The sequence below is a fragment of the Rhincodon typus genome, chromosome 13 (genome assembly GCF_021869965.1).
Source record: "Rhincodon typus isolate 14 chromosome 13, sRhiTyp1.1, whole genome shotgun sequence".
In the NCBI taxonomy this organism is placed as follows: Eukaryota; Metazoa; Chordata; class Chondrichthyes; order Orectolobiformes; family Rhincodontidae; genus Rhincodon; species Rhincodon typus.
The window spans coordinates 20,850,707-20,875,342 of record NC_063344.1 but is presented as its reverse complement, the minus strand read 5'-3'; the positions used below and the strand labels follow the sequence as shown (position 1 = coordinate 20,875,342).

Sequence of the window (24,636 nt, the reverse complement as noted above, 5' to 3'; positions counted from 1 at the left end):
TCAACTCTGAATTCCCCGGGCTAAATAACTCACGGAGAATGGACAGAGCGGAGGTGCCTTCACATGAGGGCGGAATAACATTACATTGATAAAGACAATGGAGAGCTTCCCACCTTTAAAAGGGTAGATGCAGCAGGCAAGGACAGACCCTGAGAGGAAGCAGCCCATTGATCCAGCCATGCCCAGCCAGCAAGACCAGCCCCACTGATACTGGATGCCCAGGAAGATGTTCTGAATGACCAAGGTGGTTCGCTCCACATACACGTCAACAGCGTACCAAACCGAACCAATCATCCCTGGAATCCCTGTTGGATTTAGAGAAATAGTAATGTGTTAGCATTGCTCATGTCACAACATACAACCTGACATGAAGGGCTCAAGTGATGCAGTAGCAGTGTCTATGCCTTAGAGTGAGGAGAATCTAGGTTCAAATCCCATTTCGTCCAGCGGTACACCACAAGAGACCTTGACAGATAGGTTGAAGGTATCTACAAACTGACATCTTGACCACTCTTATATTTTCCTGGAAATAGGTGACATTGGTAAGGTTGCTATTTATAGACTGTTATTTCAATCACTGCACTGTTGGTGTCTGTGCTTTTAACTGCCTGGGCCAAAATCTCTGAAATATTCTCCTTAAACCTGCCTCTCATCTTTACAGCTAACATTTGACCAGACTTTTTGGTCATTTGTCCCAATGTTTTGGTGTCACCTTTCGGAGTACCTTGGAATGTTTTACCATGTTAAAAGTGTTATATAAACTCCTGTTGTATCCCTCATTGCCCTGGGAATGTGGTATTGGGCATCCTTCATTAACCATTAGCAATGGGTTTGGTACGAATGGGTGGCTTCCTTGGACAGTTCAGAGGCAGTCAATTGTTAATCATGTTATATGTGTCTGGAGTCACATATGCAAACCAACAAGTGAAGGAATAGGCCATGCAGCCCCTTGAGCCTGTTCTGCCATGACTGGTCTGATTATGCCCCATTCTCATCTACCCCAATAACTTCAAGTCAGAAGATCTAAGTCTTAGTATAGAATACAATAGAAATTTTTTGTCACATGTACTTTTACATGAAAAATACAGTGAAAAGTTTAGTAAGTCACCCCACCATGGCACCTACACCAGTGCCTGAAATCATACATTACAATTAAAAAAGTAAAAACTAAGACAAAGTTCATCACAGTTCAGTTAACGGCTCCTGGGCTCGGGGAAAGCCAATTAAGGAACAACGGAATACCCTGAAGATGCAGCTAGCCGAGACCACCATTCTGGGACAAGACCATCAAGCCAGCCAACTGGAATACTGGGCTGGATGGCTCCGCTGAAGAAGACCTCCATGCCAGGCCAAGGCGCCACTCCTGGATGAGAGTGCCTGCCCGGCTGCTGGAATACCTGGAGGTCAAAGACGAAGAGGACCTTCACACAGGGAAGAGACCTCCATGCCGGGACAGGACTGCCATGCCGGAACAAGACTACCACACCGGAAGACCGCTATGCTGTGCCAAGACCACGACTTCTCCTCTTTCAGATGCCTGGGTCTAACTGCGGACCAGGTGCCTTGGCCTAGCCTGCAAGTCCGGACCTGGGGAGTCAGCCTGGGACCTGGTCCTTACTTACAGGGAGACCCTGGGCTGGAGTGGAGCTGTGTCTGGCTTGTCCTGGTGTTGCTGCCACTGCTGCTAGAGGCATCCTCCTTCACCCGCTGTCTAGAACAATGCTCTTATCTATTGAAAATTCTCTTATACGTTAATGACAAGCTAACTCCATCCACCCCTTCTTCAATCCCATTTTCTAGATTGTCCTGATGTAATCCCATGAACCGAAGCAGGTGCTGATCTTCCCACTTGGTAAAGAACTCAGTGAATGTGAAATTCAGATCAACCTGGAGCCTTTCTCACTTCCTGAAATGTTGAGGCTGGCAGGAGCTGCTCTGCAGATTCCCTCGGTGTTTCTGTTTTAGTTCAGAAACTTTAGCATATCATCAATGATGTGTAGAATAGTGATCAGTTAGGACCATATTGAGTGGTGGAGCAGGCTGAATAGGTGGTATGATCTACTCTTGCCCCTATTTCTTGTGTTCCTGTGTTCTGCCACAGCAGTGCAGTACTGGATTATTAGTGTCATTGTCATTAGAGATTTTATCATACATCTTCCCCCTCAGGTGGATATAAAGAGATTTTTGTGAAAAGTTATTATTTCACTGAATGTTGGGGGTGAAGCACTTTGTTGCCCATCCTTAATTGCTCTTGAACTGAGTGACTGGCTGGGCCATTTCAGAGAACACTTAACATCCCATGACACTATCTTGGAGAAGAGTAGGGAGCTCTGTCCGGAGCCCTGGCCAATATTTCTTCCTCAATCAACTGAACAAAAACAGATTATCCAGTTATTATCACATTCCTGATTTGAAAGACCTGATTACAGCAATTCCAAAACTCAGAAGAAGTGATGGCATAGTTGCTTTGTTGGTCAACTAATAATTCACAAACCTAAAGGGGATCTGGGGCAAACCACACCATGGTGGAATCAATCAAATCTGATGCTATGAAATAATTGCTGTGAGAACCCACCTAGTTCACGGTGAATGCAACAAAAATAGGTGAGAAGTCAAGTAGTGAGGATGACATAAGAAGTCTAGGGGTATAAATAGGCTATGCAAATGAGCAAAAGCTTTGTATGTGGAATACAATGTGACAAAATGTAAGGTTATGCCAATTTGGCAGGAAGAATAGAGGAGCTGAATATTATTTAAAGACTGCAGAATGTTGCAGTACAGAGGGATTTAGAGTTGTGCATGAATCATAAAAAGCTAACATTGAAGTTCAGCAGGTAATAGGGAAAGCTAACGGAATGTTGGCCCTTATTTCAAAGAGAATGGAGTATAAGTATAGGGAGGTCTTGTTAAAAATATGCAAGACATTTGTTAGACCATATCTGGAATCCTGTGAACAGTTTTCGTCACTTTATCTAATGGAAGATATACTGGCATTGGAAGCACTCCAGAAAAGGTTCATCAGATTGATTCCAGATATGGAGGTATTAGCTTGTGAGGAGAGTTTGAGTAAGTTGAGCTTGCTATAATTGAAGTTTAGGAGAAGAACAGAAAACCTTATCGAAACATAAGATTCAAAGGGCACTTGACTGGATAGATGCAGAAATGTTGTGAGAGAGTTTAGTACCAGAGGGCATAGTCTCAGAATAAAGAGTCACACATTTAAGGCAGATGCAAAGGAATTTCTTCTCTTAGCAGGTAGTGAATCTACAGCATTCTTACTGTAGAGGACTGTTGAGGCCAAGTTATTAAGTATATTCAAGGGTAGGTGACGCAGGTTTTTAATCAGTAAGAAAATCAAGGATTACAGGGAAAAGGCAGTAATGTGGAGTTGAGGATTACCAGATCAGCCATGACCTCATTGAATGGTGGAGTGGATTCAAAGGGCGAATTGACCTGCTTCTGATCCTACTTGTTATGGAAGGAAATCTGCCATCTTTACATGGTCTGGCCTCCAGCAATGTGCATGACTCTAGACTGCACTCTGAAATGGTCTGACAAGCCATTCAATTTTATCAACCTTCTATGACGTCGCATAAGAAGAATGAAACTGGGCTCGCTTAAGCACCACAAATGACAGCAGCAATTACAGCTGTATCAACCCTGCAAATTTCTTCTTACGTCTATAGCCTAGTGCTAAAATTAGGAGGACTGTCTCACAGACGACCTGACATATTCATACTCACTGCATCGCACTTTTCATACAATATCTTAGACAACACCATCATCTTCTCTGGGTATATCCTGCCCCATTGGCAGACCCAGCAGAAGTGTGGCACAGTGGCATACAATGAGAAAGGAATTATTCTGGGAAACCTCAACATTCACTCCAGATCCCATGAAGTATCATGATACCAGATGAAATATGGCAATGAAATCTCCTGATTACTACAAACCATGCCCCTTTGGCTGACAAATCAGTTCTCCTCCATGTTTAATAATACTTGGAGGACTCATTTCCAAAGTGGCTTGTTTGATTAGTGCCATATCAACAAAAATGAACCATCAATGCTCTGTAGCAGCAGTGTGTGCCATCTCCAAAGCGCACTGCAGAAATTCAGCAAGGCTCCTTCCAAACCTATGACTACTACCATCTAGAAGGACAGGGGAAGCAGGTACATGGGAACTTGACTGCCACATGTTCCTCTCCAAACCACTCTCCATCCTGACCTGGAAAGAAATTGTCATTCCTTCAGTGTCACTGAGTCAAAATCCTGGCACTGCCTCCCTAAGGGCATTGTGAGGATATCTACATGCAGTTGGTCAAGAAGACAGCTCACCACTATCTTCTCAAGGGCAACTAGGGATGGAAAATAAATGCTGGTCTAGTTAGCCCACACCAAAAGTCCATTAACAGCTAATAAATTCCCCATCATGATTTGATTTTAATGCTTGGAATTTGGTGAGACCACAAATATTAGAGCGTGGTGGTTGGACTGAGATATGGGATCCAGATTATGGTTTGGAAGATCTGTGAAATCTGGAGGGGAGGACAATAGTAGAAGTTGGGGTGGTGCTAGGGTTGGGGGGGTTGGAAGACCTGTGAGTGTGGCAAAAGTGAAAGCTTTTTAACCCATCACTGGAAGCATCCATCCTTCCTTTAGTTTATTTTGGATATCACTGAGACAGACAGAATTGGCCATGCCCACTATTAAAAATTCTGAAAAACTTAAAGGAGGCACAAGATGTGAGCACTCATTTGGAACTCCACAGCAAGTCAATGTTCTCTTGGAACTCACACACGCTAAAGGTTTAGCTGCTGGCCCCAAAAGTGTGCATGACCTACAGTTTGGGAAGCACTTTCTTATGTAAGCAAATTGGATTTTTATATTTTAACCATGCCTACACTTTAGGTATACATTATTGCTTGTAATTCCTGACATTCTGAAGCTGTACACCTTAGAAATATGAGATTTTCTTCTGGTCCTAGAATGTAATTAGGCTTCTGGTCTGTAACAGATCAAGCAATTACCTCCTATCAGCAAGGTAATTCCTGCAATAAAACAAATTCTCAGTTTAATGGCTGGATTATCCTTGAGGAATTTGGTGCAGTCCAGCCCAAGGATAAGGATGATGAAGGCGAATCCAGCCAAGATATCCGCAGTGATCATCAGAGCCCGTGTCATCACCAACTTCACTGTGAGAAGAAAACAAGAGGGGTTATAGAAGCAAAGCAATACCCTTGAAAAAGACTCAATCCCTAATGAAGAGTTTAATTCCTCTAACATTTCTTGAGCATCTAATGATTTTGAGTTAATTGGAGCCATTCAAAGTTTTTGATTGTAATTTAGAGTTGGAAACGTTTTAAGAGAATTTCAGACACTGGGTACTTGCTCATCCCAAGTTTCAACATGGTCCTGACAGGTAACTCCTATCTACACTGCTGTAATGACAATCTTCCTAAGAAAAATTCTGGTGTAGGGTTTTAATATAAACAAAGGAAAATATGAAGCTATGGGGTGGGGGTAGGCAAGGATGGGATGGGGTGAGAGCAAATTGACAATTAGATTGGAAAACAGTGTTAAAATGTAAGACAATAAAGAACCAATGGTTAACATTTAAAGAACCAATATGTAATTTTGACGAACATAAATTGAGCATGTGTTCTGGCTGTGGCTTAAGTAAGTAATCAAGAATTGCATTTGATCATAATAAGAGATCTATAATGTTGCCAAAAATAGATAAACTTGAGGATTGGGAGCATTTTAGAATTTTGCAAAGGAGAACCAAGTGAAAGATTCAGAAACAGAAAATGGGATATGAGAGTAATCTGGTGAGGAACTTATGCTGTAAAAGCTTCCGCAGATGTTTTTAAAGGAAAAGATTAGCCAAAAAAAAAATGGGTCCATTACAAGCAGTCAGAAGAACTTATAAAGGACAGATAAAGAAATTATGTTAAACTAAAATAAACTGTATCTCCTCACATAGTAAAATACTAAAAACCTGTGAGAAATAATGGAGAATTTATCAACTAGAGTAAACAAGGAATTGAGAGATATTAATTGTTGTTAAAAATCGTTGGAGAAATTAATGTAACTTAAGATAAATAAATCTCCTTGACCTGATGACCTACATCCCAGAGTGTTCAAAGAGGTGACTGTAGAGGTAGTCAATGCATTGAAGTGTCTTCCAAACCTTGATTGATTCTGAAAGGTTCCTGCAGATTGGAATGCAGCAAATGTAACCCATCTTTCTCTTTTATAAAAGAGAAAGACAAAAGAGGGAACTGCAGACCTGTTAGTATGACATCAGTTGTAAGGAAAATTTCCACCACCTCTTCTGGCAGTGTATTCAGGCTCCTACCACTCTCTGCATGAAAAACTTTCCTTGCACATCGTGCTGAAGAAGGGTAATACCCAAAATGTTGACTTCTCCTCCTCCAGATGCTGCCTGGCTTGCTGTGTTTATCCAGCCTCCTGTTTGTCTCCCGTAAACTTTCCTCCTCTCACCTTGAACCTGTGCCCCCTTGTAATTGAAACTTCAACCCTAGGAAAAAGCCTCTGACGATCCACCCTATCTATGCCTCTCATAATTTTGTAGACCTCTATCAGGTCTCCTCTCAGTCCTGTCATTCCAGTGAAAACAATCCTCATCTTTTTAAACTTTCCTCATAGCCAGTGCCCTCAAGACCAGGCAACATCCTGGTGAACGTTCTCTGCACTCTCTCCACTTCTGGTAGCGTCGCAACCAAAACTGCAACGAATACTCTGAATGCAGCCTAACAAGGTTTTATAAAGCTGCAACATGGTTTGCCAACTCTTGTACTCCATGCCCCGGCCGATGAAGGCAAGCATGCCACGTGCCTTCTTAATCACCTTGGCCACCTATGTTGCCACTTTTAGGGAACTGTGGACCTGCACGCCCAGATACGTCTGTATGTTAATTTTCATAAGGGTTCTGCCATTTACAGTATAATTCACATTAAATTGATCCTCCAAAACACTCCCATTAAATGGGATTTAACTCTGGATTAGATTCCATCTGCCATTTTTGTGCCCAAGTACCAATCTATCTATATCCTGTTTTATCCTTTCATAATGGTCGGCCCTATCAGCAACTTCACCAATCTTTGTGTCATCTGCAAACTTACTAATCAGACCATTCACATTTTCCTCCAGATCATTTATATATACTACAAACAACAGAGGGCCTAGGACTGATCCCCGTGGAACACCACTAGTTACCGGTCTCCATTCTGAGAAACAGCCTTCCACCATACCTTCTGTCTTCTATGACTAAGCCAGTTTTGTATACATCTAGCCAGCCCACCCTTAATCCCATGTTTTTGTTCTTGATTTACAGCATCCGCAGTTCTTTCGGTTTTTTAGTAGATTGGACCTCTATTATGGAATTTTGAAGAATAAAAGATGATCATTGTGAAACATACAGAATTCTTGCAGTGCTCAACAGGGTGGAAGCAGGAAGAAAGTTAGCCCATGATGAGACGTCAAAAACCAGCGAAGACAATCTCAGAATAAGGAGTAGGTTTTAAGATGCTAACACTGCTGCTGGCATGTTTTAAAATGATTCTTGACCTCCAACATCTAACCATCATCTGGTCTCCGAACTAAAAATTACTATTTCTGCTTCTCTGTAACTGATTCAAAATTGGAAGTTTTGAATTAAAAATATTGGTTTTGAAAAATTAAGTGTTGCTGAAAAGGGATGTTCGGTGAAGTATATCTGAACAATTCACAAGAACACCAATTTAAGGGGAAAACAAGCATGTACTTTATGAGGCCAAAGTCCCATCTCTTGACTTGTTGGAGTTTGGGTGTTTATGCACCTATACTTGCACTTCAAAGCTGGTCCATTTCTATCTAATGATTTGAACATTTCATTCAAAATGAAGAAAGTTGGGGAGCACACTTCATGGACTGAAAAGCTGAGAAGGAAGTCCTTCATTTTACAAGGACTGCAACCCCTGTCCTAACCTATTGAAGGAGATAGTGCATCAAACATGGCTTCTCCCTGCCCCAGACAGGCATCTAAAATAACTTCACAGAGGCTGGTATCGGTCACCAAGTCACCCTTTATTTACACATAGGGAGTCCTTGACACTGATCCAGCTCCCTTACATCCAGCTCTCAGAGTGAGCAAAACCCCTTATACTCTTGTCTATATCTGTCAGCCAGGGCTTCCGGATTGGACCAGATTAACAGCCCCAATCAGGGAACTCATATTCTGTGAGGTCTGCCTGACTGCCCTTGTTACAATCACAACACATCTCTATCCAAGTTCTCCAATGAATATCACTTTGAATCTCTAGGCCACCAGGTTCCTCCTGTCAGCAGTGAGGAATGAACTCCACCCCTACTTCAGTCTCCACTCTCTGCATCTGACTTGGAGTCTCTACATTGCACTAAGTGCAGCAAGAGGACAAGGCAGTGCTGAGGATAGCAAGGACCCATTGACTGCACTCACATCATTGGTTATACACTTGCAGCATTCAACCTATACATGATCAAGTGTCAACAATATTCATATAATAGGAACAGAAATTGCTGGAGAAACTTAGCTGGTCTGCTTTCAGAACTAAAGATTACTGGATTGTAAACATTAATTTTGCTTTCTCTTCACAGATGCTGCCAAACCTGCTGAGTTTTTCCAGTAATTTCTACTTCATTTCAGATTTACAGCACCCACAGTTTATTGTATTATTTTAATATTCATATAATGTTGAATCCCCAGCCAGGAAGCTGTCCGATACATCAAACACATATCAGTACTTTGATGGAGTTATGAAAATTAATCTTACTCCCCTGCTTTCATTTATCAAATTCCCTTTGAAAGTTAATAATGAATCTGCTTCCACCATCCCCTTTGAGTAGCGCATTCCAGATCACAACAACTAATTGAGGATATCAATAGGTTGTGCTGACACAATTTGGAGTTATGAAGAATGTAAAATGATTATATTGAAACATATAAGATTCCAAGGGCATTTGACAGTCTGGATGCTGATAAGATGTATCCCTTTATAAGGGGATCTCACACTATGGAGGAATGCTTCAAAACAGGGAATCTGCTGTGTGATGGAGAGAAGGAGAAATTTCTTCTCTTGGAAGCTGGTCAAATTTTGGAATTCTCTTCACTAGATGGTGGAGAGGGCTGGGTCATGATGTATTTTCAAGGCTGAGTTAGACAGCTTTTTGATTGGCGAGGAAATCACCAGTAATGAGAGACAGGCTGGGAAGTGGAATTAAGACCACAATGAGATTAGCCATTATTTTGATGAATGCTGGAACAGGGCCGATGGGCCAATTGGCCTTCTCCTGCTCCTGGCTCTCATGCATTTCTGGTCTTACATCTTGAATATTCCCTAAATGTTTATTTCAACTCATGGGAAGTAAGGATTTCCATTTAGGATGTACTAGTTACTCTATGGAGCCCTCAGATATGCCTACAATAAAGCACATTTGTGAGGATGACATATAATTAAAAGGGTATTTCACGGGCGTAATTTTTCAGTGTTTTGGATCATCTTGACATGGCTTTGTAGGACAACTCAGAGTGAGTTAGCAAGGTGACCTCTGCTGTGTTGGACATTACACAGCAGAAAAAGGCTTGTTCGAAAGGAGCTACACCAACACAACTTTACTCTGTATCTACCAGACCTAGGAGTGTGTGATGTTCACACACTAGTTCCAGTCAGGTTGTCTAGTACTAAGCACTGGAGGGCAACATAAAATATGAAGAATAAGAACAAATCCTGCTGTCCAAACACTGGAATTGTTTGAAAACCAGACATGTTTAAAAGAAAAGGTTTTACTGTTGAGCCATGACACACTGACCTGAAGAGGGGTAGCCATGCTAATAGGCTGGTGATTGATGTGCTGCTTTACAATATGACATCTTGAGGGCATCTCACCTCAAAGTTAGCAAGAAATCAATTTGAATAACTGGACATTTTTGAAATGTAAACTGATCAAGCTTACTGAGTTCTGCCTGGATCAATTCTAACTTAGACCTGGTTGGCAATGCCCTCACAATACAATAAAGCTAGACATTATCAAACTTGATTAATATTGCACGAGTACTGGTCATAAACCTCATCTATTAACATAAGACCGTAGATACAGGAGTAGAATTATATCAGTTAGCCCGTTCAATCTGCTGTGCCATTTGATCATGGCTGGTATGTTAACCCTATTCTCCTACTTTCTCCCCATAACCCTTGATCCCCAAACAAAAACCCTTGACCCAGCCCGTACCCTATCCTATCCCTGAATTTCTCACCCTAGACACTATGGGCAATTTAGCATGGCCAATCCACCTAACCTGCATTTGGACTGTGGGAGGAAACCAGAGCACTCAGAGGAAATCCCTGCAGGCATGGGGAGAATATGCAAACTCCACACAGACAGTTGCCTGTGGCTGGAATCGAACCCAAATCCTTGGTGCTGTGAGGCAGTAGTACTAACCACTGAGCCACCATCTAGGTGATTTATCTACCTTCAGACCTTTCAGTTTCCCCAGCAGTTTCTCCTTAGTGATGGCCACTACATTCACCTCTGCCCCCCAACTCTTTTGAATTCTGGTATGCTACTGATATTTTCCATTATGAAGACTGATGCAAAGTACCTGTTCAGTTCCTTCACCATCTCTTTGTTCCCTATTACTACTTCTCCAGCCTCATTTTCAAGCAGTCCAATGTCCACTCTTGCCTCTCTTTTACTTTTATATCTCTTAAAAAAAATCTCCTGCAATCTTCTTTTACATTACTAAAACTTACCATCGGACTTCATCTTCTTCTCCCTTAATGTTTTTTGCTTTTTTAGTTGTGACTAACTGTGATTGAACCTATTGCACGCCAACAAAGAATGTTATTTTGAACAACTTGCCAGGCTGGATTTGCAAAATCAAGGAAAATCTGAAATTTAGAATGATCACGGTCCTGAGTGTTTTCGATATTGTACGTCTATGATCATAGTCTCACCTTTCTACATCTCTGTAACCTGTTGTAGCCCTCCAACCCTTTCAGATTGCTACATCCTCCAACTCTGGCACTTTGAACATCCCATTGTTAATTGTGCTATCATTGATGGTTGTGGTTTCAGATTCATGTTCCCCAAACCCTAGAATTTCTACTACAATTATTCTGCCTCTCTTTCCTCCTTTAAGACACTTGTTCAAGACTATTGCTATGACCATCTGTTGAGTGTAAAATCAAACCAATCATGTTTGTTTTGTCCCTCAGGGAAGGTATAAATTTTTAAAATTGTCTTTCAAGTCAAAACAGTGAGAATTGGGTTGCAAATTTTTCATTCACAACCCAGCATCTAATGCCCTAAGGACAGCTTCAGACACTTTATTTTACCTGTTAATTCAGCAGCATCATTCACGTTCTTGGGTTGAAACCCAGTGAATTACAGAATCTACGGAAGAGGTAAAGCTACCAGAGAGGGAAATAATCTCTTGGGGTAGTGTAGACAGAGATTTACTCTTTATCTAACCCTTGCTAACCCTGTCTTCGGAATGTTTGATGGAGACATGCAGAGGGAGATTTATCTGGATCGAAATCTATCCTGTACCTGCCCTTGGAAGGTTTGATGGGAACAGTTTATAGGGAGTTGTACTCTGCATCTAACCCCATGCTGACCCTGTGTTGAGAGTGTTTGATAGGGACAGTGTGGAGGAGCTTTAGCTTCTGTTTAAAAGAGTAGCGAGAGCTTTACTTCCAGTTTAATAGAGTAGTGGAGCTTTCCTCTGTATTAAACCCTGCGTTGCCGTATCCTGGGAATGTTTGATGGGCACAGTCTGCAGTTTAAAAGAGTAGAGAGAGCTTTACTTTCAGTTTTAAAGAGTAGAGGGAACTTTTCTCTGAATATGACCCTGTGCTATCCCTGTCCTGAGAGTGTTAGATGGAACCAGTGTGAAGGGAACTTTCCTTTCAGTTTGAAAGACTCATGCTTTCTTTACTCTGTATCTAATCCCATGCTGTACAAGTATTGGGAGTGTTTGATGGGGACAGTGTAGAGAGAACTTTACTCTTTATTTAACTTCATGCTGTACCAATATTGGGAGTGTTTAATGGGGACTTGTAGAGGAAGTTTTACTCTGTATCTAACTCTGTGCTGTACCTACCCAATATTGATGGGGAATGTGTAGAAAGACCTTTACTCTGCATCTAACAGCCCTGGGAGTGTTTGATATTTACACACTGGATCCAAATAGGTTGTCTTCTACCAGATATTGACATCCATCATTTTGACATGGAAAGAAATGAGTTTTGTATGTTATTTTGCTAATCCCTGATTCGCCTCCCACAATGAGCTTCTTCAAGCTAATGCAAAGAATTAGAGGCTTGAAATTGTTCTGTCACAAAATGACTCTTCCATAAAAATGAATGCAACTGGATTAAATTTCCTTATTTTCTGTAGATTATTTGATATTGCGCAGGTTTATCATTGTGTAAGGTATTTTGGACACTGCAGCAACTTTGCAATGATGTGTCATGGAGCTTCTCATCACTGGGCGTAAATAACAGAGGAGAGAAAGAGAGAAAAAAACATCAACTTCAAGATTAATGTTGTTCTTGTTGTTTAACCTTTTCAGATCTGCTACTCGTGTTGTGATGCAAGGCTGGAAGGAGATCCTAGAGGTCAGTCATCTCAGCTCCAGGACATCTCTGGAGGAGTTCCACAAGGGAGTGTCCCAGACTCAGTTATCTTCAGGTCCTCATCATGAGGTCAGAATAGGAATATTTACTAATAATTGCACAATGTTCAGTTCTGTTTTCAATCCGCAGTTCGTGCCCACATATAGCGAGACCTGAACAGCATTCACACTTGGCTGATAACTGGTTAGTAATATTCATACACACACCAGGCAGTGACCATCCCTAACAAGAGAAAAATCTATTCACTCCTTGACATTACCATCACCAACTCCAATATGATCAACACCCTAGTGGCTACCATATATTTAATGTGGCTGCAAGATCAGGTCAGACACTAGGAATTTTGCTGTGAGTAATTCACCTCATGACTCTCCAAAGTCTATCCACTATCTCTGAGGCATAAATCAGGAGTATGATTTTCTTTGGGCATCACTGTCTGAGCCAATCACTAATCACCACTTGAATTGACTGGTTAAGGCCATTTCAGAGGGCAGTTAAAGAGTCAATCACATTTCTGTGGGGCTGGAGTCACATGAAGGCCAGACCTATTAAGGATGGCAGATTTCCTTCTCTAAAGGGATTACATGGTCACCATCATGCTAGCTTTTAATTCCTGATTTTTATTGATTCCAATTTCACCACTGGCCACATAGGGATTTGAACCCATATCCCTACAGTATTAGTCTGGGTCTCTGGATTACTAGTCCAGTAACAATACCATTATGTCACCATCTCCACAGAATGGAATAGCATCCCTGCCCTGCCCAATTACCTGGATGAGTGCAGCTTCCACAACACTCAAGAAGCTGAACACCATTTGCAATGAAATAGGTTGCTGATGGTGTTGACATCCTATCCATTACCTCCAGCATTCTTTCTGGATGTACAATACATATTATAATCAAGCTGGAACTCAGTTCTTAACAGCAATGTTGATATACCTATTCACTGATGGACTGCGCAGTTCAAGAAGGTAGATCACCACTTTCTTTTGAAGGACAATTATAGATGACTAATAAATGCTAGCCTTGCCAGTGACGGTTACATGACATTAAGGAAGTGAAGGAAACTTGTCTTTGTAGTATTAATGATATTGCTGCCGGACTCCAAGATGGGTTTTACTTTCATAAAGAATGATGAACACATTTGGACAGGTGCATAAATAGGAAAGATTTAGAGGAATATGGGCCAAATACAGGCAAATGGAACTAGTTTAGTTTGGGAAACCTGGTTGGCATGGATGAGTTGGTCTGTTTCCCCGCTGTATGACAATATGACTCTATAACTCTGATTGCACTGATGGTTGAAAAATATTGAGGGGAACAGTCTTATTGGAAATGTTCTGATCATGTCCAGAGGAGTTTGAGGGGTAACTCCACATTCCACATGGTGAATGGGTTCAAGCAGAATATGGTTTGGAGAATTTATTCAATTTCCAACTATGCTCCTTTTCAGTATCAAGCCATTCTGTCACTGTGGAATCCCCTTGATAGACACTGGAAAATGGTATTGGATAGAGGAGTAAATTTGTTATCAGTAAAGCAGATGATATCCACAAAGGTAAAGCAGAAAACTGATCAGCAAGTACTCACAGGGAAGGTCAGACAGAATTGAATCGTAGTCATCGCATGTTCGAATCCCATCTACTGTACTTGTGACACATTCCCACCAGAGCCCTCGGCATTTCTGGCTCACCTGAGCGAACAAAATGCAAAAACTAAGAATAAAAGCTGAACATTAAATGAATCCAAAATGAACTAACCTATCTGAAATGGGATAAGGATGGTTATCAACTGAGGATATGTCATGCGTCCTCTGCAGGAGTTCCTTAAGGTAATGTCCTGGGCTCAACCATCTTCAGCTGCTTCAACAATTACTTTCACAATGTCGGTGTGAGAGGATCACTGATGATTGCCCAATGTTCAGTATCATTCGCAATTTCTGAGATTCTAAAGCAGTCCGATTCCAAATGCAACCCAGACAACATTCAATCTTCAGCTGATAAGTGGAAAGTAGTTTTCATGCTACACTCATGTCAAGCAACAAGCATCTCCAACAGGAGCAAATCTAACCATCTCCCTTTGGCATTTAATGCTATTAGCATCATTGAATTCCTGGTGGTTACCATTGACCAGAAACTGAACTGGACTAGACATATAAATATTGTAGCTATGAAAGCAGATCTGAGGCTAGGATGTCAGCAGTGATTAACTCAACTGCTGACTCCACAAACCTTGTCCACTATCTAGAATGCAAAAGTAGAAGGTGTGTGGAATGCTTTCCACTTTCCTGGGTGAGTGCCACTCTAACAACACTCAAGAAACTTAACAGCATCCGGGAAAAAACAGTTTGCTTGATTGGCACCCCATCCATCAGCTTAAACACTTGCCTCCTTCACAGTGTCAAGATGCACTGCAGAAATGCACCAAGTCTACTTCAGCACCACCTTCCAAACCCATAATCATTTCTGTCTAGAAGGACAAGGGCAGCAGATACATGAGAACACCACAACCTAGAAGTTCCCCTCCAAGCCACTCTGCATCATGACTAAGAAATATTTTGACATTCCTTCAGTGTTACTGGGTCAAAGTCATACAGTTCCCTGGCTGACAGCATTGTGAGTGTACCTGCACCACATGGACTGCATCAGTTCATTAAGGCAGCTTCCCACCATCTTCTCCAGGGCATTTAGGGGTGAGCAGCAAACTTTGGCCCCAGCAATAAAGACCACATCTCATGAAAGAATATTTTCTTTTCAAAAAGAACAACGATTTGTTTTTAGGTTATAGAATCAGTATTGACTAGGTCACTGGGGACCACTCAGCCTCTTTTCTTTGCTCAGTGTCATGGGATGTTTAATGTCCACCTGAAAGAACTGGCAGGCCATACTTTGCTAACTCATCCTAAAGATGGCACCTCCAATAAGGTGGCACTCCCTCAATACTGCTCTGGGAGTGGTGCATTAAATCATATGCTCAGTGTCTCACGTGGAGCTTGAATTCACATTTTTTGATGCTAAGACAAAAGGGGACCTTGAGTGACACATGGAATGAATTTGTTTGAAAAATAGTCATACATCTGTGGGAATTGTAGGCATTCCTGGAGAAGAGGTGACAGACTGCATGGGAAGGGTCATATAATCAAATAACTATCTAGGAACCAAGGGGTGAAATCACATTCTGTCATGTTGAGAACAGTTTAAAATTTGAGAAATAAATAATCTTCCACTGGTAAAAGTGACTATGAAGCTGGAAGGTTTCCACAAAATACCAACTGCTTAATTCTTCTCCTTTATCATAGAATCTGTTGTCCTGACCTTGTCCAAGCTGATGTGTGAAACCAGGTGATGTGCGGTGGCTGCAGAATGTGCGAGCACATGGACATGTGTTCCAAGGTAAACACATCTGCATTACGTGACTGTGGCCAACTTCAGCTCAAAGTCATTGAAACAATGGCCAATCTGCAGCCACTGTGACACATCAGAGAGGGCGCAAGTTTCCAAGATGCTTTTTTCCTCAGAGGGGATAAGGTGGTCTGATTTTGTCCCTATTCAAGGACAGGAAGACGTGACTGTGAGTGTGGTAGGTATGGCATTTGAGAAGCTACATGTGGAGGAACCTCAGCTTTTGTTATTATTCAACAGGCTCAGGGTACTTGCAGCCTGTATGTATAAAAGCTAGAACATCATGAGCATTTTTGCTCCTCTTAACTAAGAAAGATATATCGGCATTGGAGGCAGTCCAGAGAATGTTTACCAAGCTGAACCTGGGTAAAGAGAGAATTTCTTATTTTCTTTTCTTATCAATGGAGCAATGAGAGGTCAGCAGATCAAGATGTAGAATCAGTTTGGGTGAAGCTTGAAAAAATTCAAAGGGCAGGGAACATTGCTGGGAGTTGATTATAGGCCATCAGACAGTGGTGACAATGTGGGACATAGTATAAATCTAGAAATTCAAGGTGAATGGAACAGTTGTAACACAGAACCATGGTGGACTTCATTCTGTACATAGATTGACTAGATTTAACTGGCACAAAGCTATGGAGGAATGAATTCCTTGACTATTTTCTAGAACAGTATGTTGAGGAACCAAATAGAGAATGGGCTATCTTAGATTTACAATTAGGCAATGAGAAAGGGTTAATTAATAATCTCAATGTAAAGGAACCTCTAGGAAAGAGCAACCATAATATGACAAAATTTTATATTAAGTTTTAATGTGTAAAACTAGAAAATCAGAATTTCAAATCTAAACAGACATAATTATGAAAGTAATAAGGTGTGGTAAATTGTAAAACTACATTAAAAGACATTATGGTAGGCAGCCAATGGCTAGCATTTAAAATATTAATACATGATTCATAATAAATTTACACTCCCTTGAGGCACCAAAAGCCAACAGGGAAGGTGATCCAACTGTGCCTACTAAGAGAAGATAAAAATTGTATTTGCTTAAAGGAAAAACCTTACAAGGTGACCAAAATAAATGTAAACCTGACAATTGAGTGCATTTTAGAATTCAGCATAGGAGGACCAAGAAACTGATGAAGAATGAGAAAAAAGAATTACTGACCTGCTATTGTAGCCACAGTATTTATACGGCTAGTCCAGTTCAGTTTCTGGGCAATGGTAACCCCCATAATGTTGATAGTAGGGGATTCAGTGATAGTAATGCAATTAAATGTAAATGGGTGACAGTTGGATTTTGACTTGTTGGATATGATCATTCCCTGGCACTTGTATGAATGTTACTTGCCACTTGTCAGACCAAAACTGATATCGTCCAAGTCTTCCTACTTCTTGCACTGAGGCCGTGTCATAAAATGTCAAAACAGGTTGATTTTTTAAAAAATGAGGCAGTTGAAGCGTCACATCTATCCTATCTCCAACGCATTATTCTTTTCCCTCAGCTAAGGGCTCAGTTTTTCTGTTTTCATTATTATTGAAAATTGTTGCACCGACAACACTACTCTGAGGAATTTCTGCTGTAATGTCCTGTGGCTGAGATGACTGTCCTCCAACAACCGCAACCATTTTCCTTTGTGCTGAGTATGCCACCGACCAGTTCTCCCCCTTGATTCTAACAGTTTTGCTGGGTCTCTTATGCTGCACTCAGTCAAATGCAGTCTTGATGTCAAAAGCTGTCACTGTCCCCTGACCTGTGAAATTCAGCTCGTTTGTTAATTTTTGAACAAAGGCTGTAGTGCAGTTTGGAGCTGAGTTGCCCTGGCGGAACCCAAACTGAGCTTCAGTGAACAGATTAGTGCTGAGCAAATACAGCTTGACAGCACTGTTGATGATACCTTGAATCACTTTACTGATTATCAAAAGTAAATTGAAGAGGGAGTAATTAATCGGCTTGGATCTGTCTTGCTTTTTGTGGATACCACATACCGTTATGAGCCTAGTTGATGCTACTACTGAACAAGTCAGATCCCAGAATGACATCTGGTGTGATGGATCTCTTTCCTTTATTTAATGTGGTGGTCATTCACTGAAACATATTAACACAAAGCTACAGATTTTCTTTAACAATAAAACAGAACTTTATTACACACAGGGAGCAAAATAAAATAGAGTAAGTGAAGCTAGTTAAATGCAGAACATTAATTGAAAAATCTTAAATACACAGCAAAACAAAGTCATATCTATTCCCCAAAATCATCACTTTGTAGTGATCAAAATCCAGAGAAATTATCCTGCTATATTAAATAATTAAGTTCAATTCAACTGCTTCTCCTCAGTTCTGTCCACTGATTGTGAAGTGTTCTTACATGAATACTCATGACATGGAAAGTGTAGACTTTCTCAATGTTTTAGTAATCTGCTGATTTCTAACCAAGCACTCCTGATCTGGAAATCTCACAAGCTTAATGGTTACACCAAGGTGCCTAAGCTTCCTCTGAACTGTCCCAGATACCGTTCTAGGAAATAAAGTTCTGATACTAGTCAGGTCACCTTCAAAACTGCCCTAAAAGCTTTCAATTGTTGGGTTTTGTAAGGTAAAATCTATCTGTGATTATTTTCAGCAAAAAGCAAGCCAATAGCTTTCAATGGTTATATTCCCTATCATAAACCTGATTGGAGAAGGGCTTCTGAGCCTGGGGCTTATCCGCTCCATCTGCTTTACTTTTTGTTTCTTTGCTGTTTATTTCTCTCTTTTCTTTTTTTTCTCTTTTATCTCATTTTACTTAGCTTTTGTTGAAGCGTGTGATTGAAGTGGCGGTGAGTGGCCCAGTGTGGCCTCGAGGAGGTGAGCAGATGCTGCATTGACAAGGTGGTTCTAGCGCTGACTGATGGTGGCACAGTGGTTCAGTGGTTAGCACTGTGGCCTCACAGTGCCAGGGTCCCAGGTTCAATTCCACCCAAAGGTAACTGTCTGTGTGGAGTTTGCACATTCTCCCTGTGTCTGCACTGGTTACCTTCAGGCGCACAGTCCAAAGATGTGCACAGGTTAGGTGGATTGGCCGTTCTAAATTGCCCAAAGTGTCCAGGAATGTGCAGCCTATGTGGTTTAGCCATGGGAAATGCAGGGTTACAGGGATGGGTCTGGATGGAATGCTCTTCGGAAGGTTGGTGTGGACTCAATGGGCCAAATGGCCTGCTTCCACACTGTAGGAATTCTATGATTATATGATTCACATCACTGGCAACTTTGAGTATCTGGCAGCACCTGCATCCAGCACAGATTCATGGAGGCAGAGGTGAGTTTGAGCCCAGTCTAAGACCCTGTGGCATTGACAATGGCTGCATTGGTGAGGTTCAGCAAGGACTTACACTAGTGTGGGCATTGGTGGAGGCAAGGTGCCACTGAAGAGTGGTGACATTCATTGCAGAGGCAGTGGCGCGGCAAAGGGGACTCATGCCTGGCCAATAGGCCCATGGCGAGAACTTAACAAGAAGGGCTGTGAAGTTGAACACTTTTCTTTATTTCTTTATCCTTCTGCCTTTATATTCTATGTTTTGGTTTAGTTTCCTGTATTGCAAGATGGCGCTGGTGTGTGGCGACACAATACAATAATTTTCACTGTATTTTGTAACAAAATACATGTGACAATATATAAATCATGTGACAAAATACGTGTGACAATATATAATTGGGGAGGCGATGGCCTACTGGTATTATCGCTGGACTGTTAATCCAAAAACCCAGATAACTTTCTGGGGACGTGGGTTCAAATCCAGCCACAGCAGATGGTGGAACTTGAATTCAATATTAAAATATCTGGAATTAAGAATCTAATGATGACCATGAATCCATTGTTGATTGTCAGGAAAAACCCCTCTGGTTCACTAATGTTCTTTAGGGAAGGAAACTGCCGTCCTTACCTGGTCTGGCCTACATGTGACTCCAGACCCACAGCAATGTGGTTGACTCTGAACTGCCCTCTGGGCAATTAGGGATGGGTAATAAATGCTGCCTAGCCAGTGACACCCTCATCCCATAATTGAATAAGGGAATCAAATAAATAAAGCAAATACTCAAACCCAGTATAAACAATCTTCTATTAACACACTAGAGGTTTACAGTCAACCTGCTGTCTGATAAGATGCTATATTAGGTCACTGTTGTCGAAGGACTTTCTGACCATTTTTTTAAACCCTTCTCCAAAGTAAACAAACCTATATGCCAATTGCCTAAAATCTGAACTGTAAAATATATAAACCACACACAATGCATCACTATACTTGGACAATTTTCCACATTTTCTGGCAGGTGACAGTATTTTTGCTGTACTAGAACAGTTTGGACACAGCTGCAGCTAGTTCTGGAGAAGTCTTCAGTACTATTGTACAATGTTGTGAGGGCCCATAGCCTTTTAGTGTCCAATGCCTTCTAATGTATTCTCGTGGAGTGAATTGAATTGATTGCAGACTGGTAATTGTGATGCTGAGTGCCTATGTCAGAGGACAAGATGAATTATTTATTTGATACTTGTGCATGAAAATACTTTCAAATGCTTCAGTTTTATCCTTTCCAATGATGTGCTGGGCTCCCCATGATTTAGGAGGAGACATTTGTGGAGCCGCTTTCTCCAATGAGCGGTTTAATTGTCCACCATCATTTCCAACTGGATATAGCGGGTTTGCAGAGCTCAGACCTGATCAGTTGATTGTGGAATTAACTCTATGATAAAACTGTTTGAAATTATGAAAAATGAGAGCCGGTTGATTGAAGCAAATGGTTTCCCATTGACATGTCCAAAATGGAACCACGGAATTGAAGATTATGTTAAAGAAATGTTGACCAGCGAGCAGGAGCAAATAGTTTACAAATAAGAGGTCACCTATGAAGATAGTTGAGGAAACGTTTTCTTTTCCATGGGTGGAGTGACTTTAGAATTTCCCTTCCTCAAAAGAAAGTAATGCAGAATTTTTAAACATTTTTAAGACAGAGGTAGAAAGATTGTAGATTACCAACAAGATGAAAAATTATCAGGGGTATGCAGGAATGTAGGGTTGAGGTTAAATTCAGATCAGTCATGAACTTATTGAATGGCAGAGAAGGTTTAAAGGGCCAAGTGCCTAATTTTGTTCCTTGTTCATATGTTTGTAACCTGTTCAAACAGGCAGTAATGATTATTCACTCCCAAGATTATTGATTGATGCAGAAACTGTGTTGATTATTGGATTGAGAGGGCAGGAGTTAGGATGAAGGAAAAGGAGTCAAAGAGATGGAGGAACAGAGGGATGTAAATATGATCAAGACTATTTGCTAACATTGGAGGGTTAGGAGCAGCACAAAGTGGTTGGGCTGAATGGCCTGCTTCTGTGCAGTGCCTTGGATGTAACGTCCTACCACGATCCCGGTCCAGTTACAGGATACCATCAACTATGGAAGATACAGTGAACTTGGCATAACTGGATTGGGAAGACTCTTGCATGACTGAATCGTAGAGAGTGGTAATATCCCCACATCAGGTTAAAATGACTGAAGTTAATGTGTATTAAATGAAGTTAATCATTACCTTGAATCGTGTGCATCTTTCAGAGTGAGTGAGCAGCTTATTACACAGTAGGTTTCACACACAACCCCTGCTGATTATTACGATCTGAATATTACCAGACCCTGTGGGGCTTGAAATTCATCTGCATTACACACGCAATTAACCACATAATATGAACACAAAATTAAATATTATATAGAATCTGCAGCACTGAGCCAGGCTATTCAGCCCAACTTGTCCAAACTGGCATTGGTTAGATTGACAATTGAACTCTGTCTAGTGACTGACACGCCACATCCAACCAATGGAAAAACTTGCCAAATTATGATCCAGTCAGCTGGCAGCTTCTGGTATGGCAGGATTCCACTGGGAAGGTCCTTGATAGGGCAAGAAGCTCGACAGTGAGCTTTTAACAAGCTGACTGCAGGCCAGCAAATCAGTGTCCTAAAGACTGTCAGTTGAGGTCAAGTCATTAGGGAATCCAACTGTGAGAAGGTAAATGATTTTCTCTTGTTTCTTACTGGATTGGGTGGGGAGAAGAGGTTCAGGGCTTTGGAGGACAAGGGTAGAGAGAGTGATTATTACCCTCTAGATTCCACCAGTGACTCTAATTGCCCCAATATTTTCACCCACAGGGAATGTAAGTTATTGGCCAGTGGCGAGTTGAGGAACTCTGGGAAGGGAATGGTTGGTGGTTAAACTCCCACCCTTAAACTTGTGAAACACTGAGCTTACACTTAAATGACCACAGTCTGAATTATGAATTCAGGTTGTTTTGTAATTCATGTTTATACAGAATTTCCAGGCACTTTTCCTCTTCACAGATATTGGAATTTTATTCAGATTGGAAGTGAGCCCAGTGGCAGGTTCAGGAGCCCATTCAGATTCTCTACTGTGATGATTTGGTTTTATGATAAGTAGCTGTTTTTGCTGATAGACATTTCTCCACAAGATCTCAAAGGAAGAAAGATTTATTTTTGCAGGCCTTTTACACATATTCACAAATTTAGTACATTGCAAAGCATTTTACAGCAAATGAAGTAGCCCTGTTTTAAGGTGAAAATGCAGCAAAAAATTTGCACTCAGCAAGCTCTCACAAGCAGAACTAAGACTTGTTTTGTGACATTTGTTAGAATCATAGAATCCCCACAGTATGGAAGCAGGCCATTCAGCCCACTGAGTCTGCACCAACCCTCCAAACAGCATTCCACCCAGACTACGCACCCACCCCCCCCCCCCCCCCCCCCCCCCCCCCCAGCTCCCCACCATCCTTGTAACCTTGCATTTCCCATGGCCAATCCATCTAACCTGCACATCTTTGGAATGTGGGAGGAAACCAGACCACCCAGGCAAAACCCATGTAGACACAGGTAGAATGTGCAAACTCCACACAGACAGTCGCCCAAGGGTGGAATCAAATCCAGGTCCCTTGTGCTGTGAGGCCGCAGTGCTAACAAATTATTGAGCCACCATGTTAAGGAATAAATATTGGAACTGCCCTGCTCTTTTTAGAATAGCAGAATCTTTTATGTCCATCTGTCAGAGAAGACAAGTTCCCTGTCTGTTCATAAAACAGCACTCCCTGCACTGGATATGTCAGCTTGGGTTGTGTTTCAAGTCTCCAAGTGGGTGACCCTCAGGTAAATGAAGAAATTGAGGCCCATTAATAAGTTCAGCTGAGGGAGGATCACTAACCAGTTCAATCTTCTCCTTTCAGAATCTAAACACATCTGTCTCCCGTAACAGCATTCCATTATTCATCAAATGAATTCAATGTCCCAACCATGTACACCCTTCCTGACAATTTGCTTCAGCTACTGATCACACTCTGTGAAGAAATACTCCCATTTTACTTCAGACCTGCCCTGAGAAAGCTGCAACTATCCCTTGTGAGAACCTAGAAAAGGCACAAGACCATTCAGTGCCTCAAGCCTCCTGTCTTGGAACTGGAGGGGGCCATTCAGCCCTATTTGAGCCTGTTGCCCAGGAATAGGTGAAGGCCATTCAGCCTCTTTGTACCTGTTGCACAGGGACAGGACGAGGACATTCTTCCCCACTGAGCCTGTTTTAGGGGAATAGGAGGCCATTCAGCTTTCCCAGGCTTTTTCACTGTTCAACAAGATTATAGCTGATCTGCTTCTTATCTGCATCTATCAATATTGGTCTTGTAATGTTTCATCCCCTTACCTCATCAACTCTACCATCTGAATTAAAATTAATGTTCAGAAAATGTTTGGGCCCCACAGGGGCTTGTGACCCTCCTTCCTCAACTAATTGCTAACTCACAAAGCGTTGGCCAGATTCAGAAGAAGTTGTTTCAGTCAGTTAATTGGAATCTAAAACAGTAATTTCATGTCAAAATTTTTAAAAAAGTAATTCAGCACATCAGCTAAAGATTTAACAGTGAATACTGAACTTCACATCAAAATTTAAAAAGTAATTTAGTACAGCATCTAAGGATTTTGGAAACAGTTCTCAGAAAGAAGATCTGCATTTCAGGCTGCAAAAATCTCAACTCTGATTTTCTTACCCCTTCCCCCACTACCCTGTAGACTCACCTCCAAACTATCATCTGCGTTCACCATCCAGCAGTCTGTCCATGTGGCCACTATAAGAAAGCAGGCAGAAACCAGGGAAATGAAGAAAGCCACAAACTGCAGCACCTGCCTCATCCTAGCCCGTCTCAGCCTGGACTACCAAAGTGCAATCAACACTCGGGAGGTCAACAAACAGCTCACAGTCCCAGATCTCAGTCCTTCGCTCGCAGATTCCTGCACTGACTGACTTTCGTCAAATTTCCCTGAATACCAGGTGACTGATTGGACATTCCAACCAATCAGGTCGTCACATTAGTACAAATCACTGGAGTTTTTTATTTCAGAGTTGAGGAAGTTACTTGTGTAAATTCAAGGACATTGTAAAGGACAACAGGAAAGCAATGAGGAGCTGGAACAAAGCTGGGATGAAGGAAGAGGTCATAGTTAGTGAATTATTATACATTGATGAATTAA

The 24,636-nt window shown here is 41.5% G+C and overlaps 1 protein-coding gene across 1 annotated transcript; it reads right to left on the bottom strand.

Moving 5' to 3' along the window:
• LOC109929746 (claudin-16-like) lies at positions 1–24,391 on the bottom strand. Its single transcript, XM_020529321.2, has 4 exons — positions 24,184–24,391; positions 14,272–14,374; positions 5,030–5,194; positions 1–305 (listed from the first exon to the last, which is right to left on the bottom strand). The coding sequence occupies exons 1-4, from the start codon at positions 24,295–24,297 to the stop codon at positions 1–3; spliced, it is 687 nt and encodes a 228-aa protein (XP_020384910.2). The 5' UTR covers positions 24,298–24,391.
• Positions 24,392–24,636: the final 245 nt, after the last annotated feature.